The sequence below is a fragment of the Oncorhynchus tshawytscha genome, unplaced genomic scaffold, assembly GCF_018296145.1.
Source record: "Oncorhynchus tshawytscha isolate Ot180627B unplaced genomic scaffold, Otsh_v2.0 Un_contig_842_pilon_pilon, whole genome shotgun sequence".
NCBI classification, from domain to species: Eukaryota; Metazoa; Chordata; class Actinopteri; order Salmoniformes; family Salmonidae; genus Oncorhynchus; species Oncorhynchus tshawytscha.
The window spans coordinates 170,001-180,867 of NW_024609617.1; the positions used below are offsets into that span (position 1 = coordinate 170,001).

General features: G+C 44.9%; 1 protein-coding gene across 1 annotated transcript in view; it reads right to left on the reverse strand.

Annotated features, from left to right (window-relative positions):
* zgc:158766 (uncharacterized protein LOC100009641 homolog) overlaps nt 1–6,785 on the reverse strand; it is a 97,534-nt gene extending 90,749 nt beyond the window's left edge. The window contains 1 exon segment of the mRNA XM_042316316.1: nt 6,521–6,785. Within this exon segment, the coding sequence (XP_042172250.1) occupies nt 6,521–6,571 (51 nt within the window). The 5' untranslated portion in view covers nt 6,572–6,785.
* Between the last annotated feature and the right edge of the window lie 4,082 nt (nt 6,786–10,867).

Sequence of the window (10,867 nt, forward strand, 5' to 3'; positions counted from 1 at the left end):
AATGGTAGAGATATTAGAGGTAGAAATGCCACTAATGATAATGGTAGTAGTAGAGATATTAGAGGTAGAAATGCCACTAATGATAATGGTAGTAGTAGAGATATTAGAGGTAGAAATGCCACTAATGATAATGGTAGTAGTAGAGATATTAGAGGTAGAAATGCTACTAGTGGTAATGGTAGAGATATTAGAGGTAGAAATGCCACTAATGATAATGGTAGTAGTAGAGATATTAGAGGTAGAAATGCTACTAGTGGTAATGGTAGATATATTAGAGGTAGAAATGCTACGAGTGGTAATGGTAGATATATTAGAGACAGAAATGCTACGAGTGGTAATGGTAGAGATATTAGAGGCAGAAATGCTACTAGTGGTAATGGTAGTAGTAGAGATATTAGAGGTAGAAATGCTACGAGTGGTAATGGTAGTAGTATAGATATTAGAGGTAGAAATGCTACGAGTGGTAGTGGTAGAGATATTAGAGGCAGAAATGCTACTAGTGGTAATGGTAGAGATATTAGAGGCAGAAATGCTACTAGTGGTAATGGTAGAGATATTAGAGGCAGAAATGCTACTAGTGGTAATGGTAGTAGTAGAGATATTAGAGGTAGAAATTATACTCGTGGTAATGGTAGTAATAGAGATATTACAGGTAGAAATACTACTTGTGGTAATGGTAGTAGTAGAGATATTAGAAGTAGAAATGCTACTAGTGGTAATGCTAATAGTAGAGATATTAGAAGTAGAAATGCTACTAGTGGTAATGCTAATAGTAGAGATATTAGAAGTAGAAATGCTACTAGTGGTAATGCTAATAGTAGAGATATTAGAAGTAGAAATGCTACTAGTGGTAATGCTAATAGTAGAGATATTAGAAGTAGAAATGCTACTAGTGGTAATGCTAATAGTAGAGATATTAGAAGTAGAAATGCTACTAGTGGTAATGCTAATAGTAGAGATATTAGAAGTAGAAATGCTACTAGTGGTAATGCTAATAGTAGAGATATTAGAAGTAGAAATGCTACTAGTGGTAATGCTAATAGTAGAGATATTAGAAGTAGAAATGCTACTAGTGGTAATGCTAATAGTAGAGATATTAGAAGTAGAAATGCTACTAGTGGTAATGCTAATAGTAGAGATATTAGAAGTAGAAATGCTACTAGTGGTAATGCTAATAGTAGAGATATTAGAAGTAGAAATGCTACTAGTGGTAATGCTAATAGTAGATATATTAGAGGTAGAAATGCTACTTGTGGTAATGCTAATAGTAGATATATTAGAGGTAGAAATGCTACTTGTGGTAATGGTAGAGATATTAGAGGTAGAAATGCTACTAGTGGCAATGCTAACAGACCTGCCCTACAACCAAGTGTCAGGAGGACCACAAAGGAGCCTGGGAGGTGGTAGGGCGGTGATACCTTCCCATCAGACCTGCCCTACAGCCAGGTGCCAGGAGGACCACAAAGGAGCCTGGGAGGTGTGGAGTGATACCTTAACATGATCCTATCTATGGTGGTGATGTAGGTAGAGTTGTTGGTGGTGGTGGTGGTGATGATGGTGGTGGTGGTGGTGGTGATGATGGTGGAGGTGATGGTGGAGGTGGAGGTAGAATTGGTGGTGATGATGGTGGAGGTGTAGGTGATTTTGGTGGTGAAGGACAGAGTAGTGGTGATGAAGGATAGGGTGGTGGTGGTGGTGGTGATGATGGTGGTAATGGTGGTTGGTGGTGATGTAGGAGGTGGAGGTGGTGGTGATGGTGGTCATGGGGCCCATAGCGCTCTTGTCCAAAGGAGTGTACTATATAGGGAATAGTGTGTAATTTGGGATGTACACAGGGAATGGGATGAGAGCACTAACTGAAGGGGATGGTGGTGTGTGTGTGTGTGGGGGGGGTGATTTGGTGGTGGTGGTGATGGAAGTGATTGTGGTGGTGGGGGTGACATTGTGCTTTGGCCAAACCGTGTGTGAGGTCTTCAGAGAGTTTAGTCTACTAATGGACAATGAAATCAAGCTGCTATAGACTCAGAAAGATCCGGATCTGGACTGAGGCACACACACACACACACACACACACACACAAACATACACACACGAAACTAGCAAATAGGACAATATACTGTAGGAAGAAGGTGGAGTCATATTACACAGGCTCCGACGTCCGCCTCATGTGGCAGGAGCTACAGTCCATTACATTTTTCCTCCAAACATAACTATGGTCACTATGGCTAAACAGTTCTAATTTTGTTTCATCAGACCAGAGGACATTTCTCCAAAAAGTACAATCTTTGTCCCCATGTGCAGTTGCAAACCGTAGTCTGGCTTTTTTATGGCGGTTTTGGAGCAGTGGCTTCTTCCTTGCTGAGCAGCCTTTCAGGTTATGTCGATATAAGACTCGTTTTACTGTGGATATAGATACTTTTGTACCTGTTTCCTCCAGCATCTTCACAGGGTCCTTTGCTGTTGTTCTGGGATTTGCACTTTTTGCACCAAAGTACGTTCATCTTTAGGAGACAGAACGTGTCTCCTTCCTGAGCAGTATGATGGCTGCCTGGTCCCATGGTGTTTACACTTGCATACTATTGTTTGTACAGATGAACGTGGTACCTTCAGGCATTTGGAAATTGCTCCCAAGGATGAAACAGACTTGTGGAGATCTACAAAAGCTTCTAAAGCCATGACATAATTTTCTGGAATTTTCCAAGCTGTTTAAAGGCACAGTAAACTTCTGACCCACTGGAATTGGGATACAGTGAATTATAAGTAAAATAATCTGTCTGTAAACAATTGTTGGAAAAATTACTTGTGTCATTTACAAAGTAGATGTCTTAACCAACTTGCCAAAACTTTAGTTTGTTAACAAGAAATTTGTGGACTGGTTGGAAAACTAGTTTTAATGACTCCAACCTAAGTGTATGTAAACGTCCGACTTCAACTGTATATCAACGAATTGGCGAGGGCACTAGATCACTCTGCAGCACCCAGCCTCAGCCTACTAGAATCTGAAGTCAAATGTCTACTGTTTGCTGATGATCTGGTGCTTCTGTCCCCAACCAAGCAGGGCCTACAGCAGCACCTAGATCTTCTGCAAAGATTCTGTCAGACCTGGGCCCCGACAGTAAATCTCAGTAAGACAAAAATAATGGTGTTCCAAAAAAGGTCCAGTCACCAGGACCACAAATACAAATTCCATATAGACACTGTTGCCCTAGAGCACACAAAAAACGATACATACCTCGGCCTAAACATCAGTGCCAAACGTAAATTCCACAAAGCTGTGAACGATCTGACACGGCAAGAAGGGCCTTCTATGCCATCAAAAGGAACATAAAGTTAGACATACCAATTAGAATCTGGCAAAAAAATACTGTAATCAGTTATAGAACCCATTACCATTTATGGTTGTGAGGTCTGGGGTCCGCTCACTGACCAAGAATTCACAAAATGGGACAAACACCAAATTGAGACTCTGCATGCAGAATTCTGCAAAAATATCCTCTGTGTACAACGTAAAACACCAAATAATGCATGCAGAGCAGAATTAGGCCGATACCCTCTAATTATCAGAGTCCAGAAAAGAGCCGTTCAATTCTACAACCATCTAAAAGGAAGCGATTCCCAAACCTTCCATAACAAAGCCACAGAGAGAAGAACCTGGAGAAGAGTCCCCTCAGCAAGCTGATCCTGGGGCTCTGTTCACAAACACAAACACACCCCACAGAGCCCCAGGACAGCAGCACAATTAGACTCAAGCAAATCATGAGAAAACAATAAGATAATTACTTGACACATTGGAAAGAATTAACAAAAAAAACAGCAAACTAGAATGCTACTTGGCCCTAAACAGAGAGTACACAGTGGCAGAATACCTGACCACTGTGACTGACCCTAAACAGAGAGAACACAGTGGCAGAATACCTGACCACTGTGACCTGAACACAGTGGCCACCTGACCACTGTGACTGACCCTAAACAGAGAGTACACAGTGGCAGAATACCTGACCACAGTGGAACACAGTGGCAGCATACCTGACCACTGTGACTGACCCTAAACAAAGTACACAGTGGCAGAATACACCACTGTGTGGCAGAACACAGTGGCAGCATACCTGACCACTGTGACTGACCCTAAACAGAGAGAACACAGTGGCACATGACCCTGAAACTGACCCTAAGAGAGAACACAGTGGCAGAATACCTGACCACTGTGACTGACCCTAAACAGAGAGAACACAGTGGCAGAATACCTGACCACTGTGACTGACCCTAAACAGAGAGAACACACCTGACCACTGTGACTGACCCTAAACAGAGAGAACACAGTGGCAGAATACCTGACCACTGTGACTGACCCTAAACAGAGAGTACACAGTGGCAGAATACCTGACCACTGTGACTGACCCTAAACAGAGAGAACACAGTGGCAGAATACCTGACCACTGTGACTGAGAACACAGTGGCCTGACCAAACAGAGAGAACACAGTGGCAGAATACCTGACCACTGTGACTGACCCTAAACAGAGAGAACACAGTGGCAGAATACCTGACCACTGTGACTGACCCTAAACAGAGAGAACACAGTGGCAGAATACCTGACCACTGTGACTGACCCTAAACAGAGAGAACACAGTGGCAGAATACCTGACCACTGTGACTGACCCTAAACAGAGAGAACACAGTGGCAGAATACCTGACCACTGTGACTGACCCTAAACAGAGAGAACACAGTGGCAGAATACCTGACCACTGTGACTGACCCTAAACAGAGAGAACACAGTGGCAGAATACCTGACCACTGTGACTGACCTAAACAGAGAACACAGTGGCAGAATACCTGACCACTGTGACTAAACAGTACACAGTGGCAGAATACCTGACCACTGTGACTGACCCTAAACAGAGAGTACACAGTGGCAGAATACCTGACCACTGTGACTGACCCTAAACAGAGAGAACACAGTGGCAGAATACCTGACCACTGTGACTGACCCTAAACAAAACACAGTGGCAGAATACCTGACCACTGTGACTGACAAAACAGTGAACATAGCCTTGCTATTGAGAAAGGCCGCCGTAGGCAGACATGGCTCTCAAGAGAAGACAGGCTATGTGCTCACTGCCCACAAAATGAGGTGGAAACTGAGCTGCACTTCCTAACCTCCTGCCCAATGTATGACCATATTAGAGACACATATTTCCCTCAGATTACACAGACCCACACAGAATTTGAAAACAAACCCAATTTTGAAAAACTCCCATATCTACTGGGTGAAATACCACAGTGTGCATCACAGCAGCAAGATTTGTGAACCTGTTGCCACAAGAAAAGGGCAACCAGTGAAGAACTAACACCATTGTAAATACAACCCATATTTATGTTGATTTATTTTCCCTTTTGTACTTTAACTATTTGCACATCGCTACAACACTGTATATAGACATGACATGACACTTGAAATGTCTTTATTCTTTTGGAACTTCTATAAGTGTCATGTTTACTGTAAATTTCTATTGTTATTTCACCTTTGTTTATTATCTATTTTACTTGCTTTGGCAATGTTAACATATGTTTCCCATGCCAATAAAGACATTGAATTAAATTGAGAGAGGGAGAGAGAGAGAGAGAGAGAGAGAGAGAGAGAGAGAGAGAGAGAGAGAGAGAGAGAGAGAGAGAGAGAGAGAGAGAGAGAGAGGGAGAGATGGACAGTCTAACTTCACACCTGACAGAATTCCAACCCCATCAAGTCATCAATACAGCTTCAAAAACAACATTCAGAAACAAACTTGCATTCAATGAATTGTAAAAATCTACTTGAATAGCGTGAAGAACTTAAGATATAAGCCTACATAAAGACATCAAGCAGATACCGTAGTACAACACGCTGACTAGTCTAGTCTACAATAACATCATATCTCTCTATGTCAGGTTACTGTCAGGTAAACACACACACACACACACACACACATACACATACACATACACATACACACACACACACACACACACACACACACACACACACACACACACACACACACACACACACACACACACACACACACACAACAACAACATATCAGCTGCTTAGATATCTGTGAAGTAAAGGACCCTTTTCTGACTGTGTGGAGCAGCGTCTACAGACACACAGACACACAGACACACAGACAGACAGACAACAGACATGTAGCTCACCTATCCTGAACACTATAAATCCTCTACTGGGAAGTAAGTGGGGATATGAAAGACAGTTTGCCAGAGTGACAGTCAACTGAACTGAATAAAGTCAAAAGTCTGAAATCTGTTGTAAATCTCCAGCAGTCCATGTATTAGTCTGTTAAGGCCATTATTTGCATGAAACACAAGCTGTTTTAGAGAAGCCACAGGTCAGTACTGAATTGTGACATTAACTTACTAACACGATTTAAACTTCACTTTAGGTTCCCAGGTTTTAGTCTACCTTCAATAACAGCAGAAAATAAAATACATTTGACTTTAGGTGACTATTCTCCAACTTTTCTGACCTTAATGCTCAGGTAGTTGTCACAGCTCCTTGACTTGGCTCGGGAGTGCATCTTATCCAGTGACAACATTTAGGTAAGAAGAAAGCACCAAAGATCAAATCCAGTGGGTGACGGCTGAGTCATTGCTGTAGGACTGGCATGTCCAGAGCCTTGTCCAGAGCCACGCCAGTTTCACCCCTTTACTGTCCCTCTCTCTCCCTCCCGTTCTCTCTCCTGTAGTGCAGGGCAGGGCAGCCAGTGTTAAACTAAACTCCGGTGGAAGCGTGAGAGAGGCAGCGAGCTCAGTTCCCCGCTACACCCCTCCCTCCCTCCTCCCCTCCCTCCCTCAACAAAAGCACCCCCTCCCTCCCTCATCCCCTCCCTCCCTCCCTCATCCCCTCGCTCCCTCCCTCCTCCCCTCCCTCCCTCAACAAAAGCACCCCCTCCCTCCCTCCTCCCCTTTGCTACTCTGCTACTGAAGCCTCTCTCTTGCTCTCTCTCCCGGCTGGATTTATGCATACTGATGCAACTTCCCTTGGCCATTCAGAAAACACACAACCTGACCTGACCAGAACAACAATACCCCCCCCTCTCCACCTCCCTCTCTCTTCACTTCACTGCCCAGCAGGGGTACAACTCAGACCATCTACCTCCCCTTCCCTGACCCCCTACACCCCCCCTACACCCCCATGGCCTCTTTGTCCTGACACAGGGACCAGGGTTTCAGCTTATTCTGCTGCGTTTCAAAAGGACTTGGGGAGAGTGAAAGAGAAGAAGACATCAGTATGGCATCGGTCAGTGGTCGTAGGTCAGACACGACAATGGTGCTCCTTTAAATCTGTTCAGAGGGGGGGAAGCCCGAGCCCGAGCCCTAATCCTTAAATGACCCCTGACACACCAGTGACATGTGTAGGACATCTCTCCTGCTCAGGAAGACAGATGTGACGTGTTCAAAACAGATTAGACTTCATTACCGACTTTCACTTAAGAAGTGATGTTGTTGTCAGCTATTCTTTTTTTAGTCAACCTGACAAGTCAAAACAATGTTTTTTAGTTAACTTGACTAGTCAAACCAATGTTTTTTAGTTAACTTGACTAGTCAAACCAATGTTTTTTAGTTAACTTGACTAGTAAAACCAATGTTTTTTAGTTAACTTGACTAGTCAAACCAATGTTTTTTAGTTAACTTGACTAGTCAAACCAATGTTTTTTAGTTAACTTGACTAGTCAAACCAATGTTTTTTAGTTAACTTGACTAGTCAAACCAATGTTTTAGTTAACTTGACTAGTCAAACCAATGTTTTTTAGTTAACTTGACTAGTCAAAACAATTTTTTTTAGTTAACTTGACTAGTCAAAACAATGTTTTTTAGTTATCTTGACTAGTCAAAACAATGTTTTTTAGTTAACTTGACTAGTCAAAACAATGTTTTTTAGTTAACTTGACTCGTCAAAACAATGTTTTTTAGTTAACTTGACTAGTCAAAACAATGTTTTTTAGTTAACTTGACTAGTCAAAACAATGTTTTTTAGTTAACTTGACTAGTCAAACCAATGTTTTTTAGTTAACTTGACTAGTCAAACCAATGTTTTTTAGTTAACTTGACTAGTCAAACCAATGTTTTTTAGTTAACTTGACTAGTCAAACCCACCTGACAAATCAAATCTCTTCAAATGATCAGACTTTCTCTATACATTGGGCTGTTGTTTCACAGAGCAGTTTGTGTCCTTGACCTCAACATCATCACTCTGTCGTTAACCTCACAGCCATCAATAAAAGAGCTCAAAAACACAGCAGACAGAGAGACGGCATCACAGCAAGCTTGTCTTTGGAGTTTACAGAATGTGAAAACTGACAGGTGTTGTCAGAGGTGCAGTCTATGCCTCTTAAATCTGTTCCCAACTGATCCCTAACCAAAACAGAGGACATCCTTGTTCTGGAAAGGCTGTGAAGGTGGTACGAATTGGATCTTTGTGTGATATAGAGGTTAGTGGAGACGGGTCATCATATTTGGAGTAGTGAGGAGTATTCTCAGACTGCATTAGACAGCAACAACCACGACCCACAGCAGACAACACAGTCTGTCCTTGTCCACTGTTAACTTAACTTCAAACATTAACTTAAGTCTCCTCCAACTAACAATTACATATGTTCACCATACTGCTGTTATCTCCACAATGGAAAACCATAACATATATTCACCATACTGCTGTTATCTCCACAACGGAAAACAATAACATATATTCACCATACTGCTGTTATCTCCACAACGGAAAACCATAACATATATTCACCATACTGCTGTTATCTCCACAACGGAAAACAATAACATATGTTCACCATACTGCTGTTATCTCCACAACGGAAAACAATAACATATATTCACCATACTGCTGTTATCTCCACAACGGAAAACAATAACATATGTTCACCATACTGCTGTTATCTCCACAACGGAAAACAATAACATATATTCACCATACTGCTGTTATCTCCACAACGGAAAACAATAACATATATTCACCATACTGCTGTTATCTCCACAACGGAAAACAATAACATATATTCACCATACTGCTGTTATCTCCACAACGGAAAACAATAACATATATTCACCATACTGCTGTTATCTCCACAACGGAAAACAATAACATATGTTCACCATACTGCTGTTATCTCCACAACGGAAAACAATAACATATATTCACCATACTGCTGTTATCTCCACAACGGAAAACCATTATGAACTCAATCACGACTCTCCGCCCCAGTCCCCTTTTTTCCATCAGATACTTATTTTGAGCACATAATAACAAACTGCATCCTCCCTATCTCACCCCCTCCTCCCCCCGTCCCCCTATCTCACCCCCTCCTCCCCCGTCCCCCTATCTCACCCCCTCCTCCCCCCTATCTCACCCCCTCCTCCCCTATCTCACCCCCCCTCCCCCCCCCTATCTCACCCCCCCTCCCCCCCGTCCCCCTATCTCACCCCCTCCCCTCCTCCCCTATCTCACCCCCCCTCCCCGTCCCCCTATCTCACCCCCTCCTCCCCCTATCTCACCCCCCCCTCCCCCCGTCCCCCTATCTCACCCCTCCCCTCCCCCGTCCCCCCTATCTCACCCCCTCCTCCCCCGTCCCCCTATCTCACCCCCTCCTCCCCCTATCTCACCCCCCCCCCCTATCTCCCCTCCTCCCCCTATCTCACCCCCTCCCCTCCCCCGTCCCCCTATCTCACACCCCCTCCTCCCCCTATCTCACCCCCTCCTCCCCCTATCTCACCCCCTCCTCCCCTATCTCCCCCCCCTCCCCCCTATCTCACCCCCTCCTCCCCCTATCTCACCCCTCCTCCCCTATCTCACCCCCTCCTCCCCCCTATCTCACCCCCTCCTCCCCCTATCTCACCCCTCCTCCCCCTATCTCACCCCTCCTCCCCCTATCTCACCCCCTCCTCCCCCTATCTCACCCCTCCTCCCCTATCTCACCCCCTCCTCCCCCTATCTCACCCCTCCTCCCCCTATCTCACCCCCTCTACCCCCTATCTCACCCCTCCTCCCCCTATCTCACCCCTCCTCCCCCTATCTCACCCCTCCTCCCCCTATCTCACCCCCTCCTCCCCCTATCTCCCCCCTCCTCCCCCTATCTCACCCCCCCTCCCCTATCTCACCCCTCCTCCCCCTATCTCACCCCCTCCTCCCCCTATCTCACCCCTCCTCCCCTATCTCACCCCCTCCTCCCCTATCTCACCCCCTCCTCCCCTATCTCACCCCCTCCTCCCCCTATCTCACTCCCTCCTCCCCCTATCTCACCCCTCCTCCCCCTATCTCACCCCCTCTCCCCCTCCCCCTATCTCACCCCCTCCTCCCCCCGTCCCCCCCCCCCCCTATCTCACCCCCTCCTCCCCCCGTCCCCCTATCTCACTCCCTCCTCCCCCTATCTCACTCCCTCCTCCCCCTATCTCACCCCCTCCTCCCCTATCTCACCCCCTGGTCACTGGCCTCTCCTCTCCTCTGGCCACTGGGGGAAGCCACTGAGTCCCAGGAGTGTGTGTGGCCACTGGTCTCTCCTCTCCTCTGGCCACTAGGGGAAGCCTCTGAGTTCCAAATGGCACTCTATTCCCTACATAGTGAGCTACATTTGACCAGGGCTCTACCAGAGTAGTGAGCTATAAAGGGAAATTAGGACACAGACTCTGTCTATATTTAAAGGCTACGTTTGATTTAGGAGCTTGTCTTTGAATTCACTAGGTCAAACAGTGAACATCCATCATAAACACACAGATAATATATTTTATTGCTTTCATAATATACTCAGGTCTCATTGGGAGAATATATTTGCTAATCTTGATGTGATCTCCTCAATAAATAAATG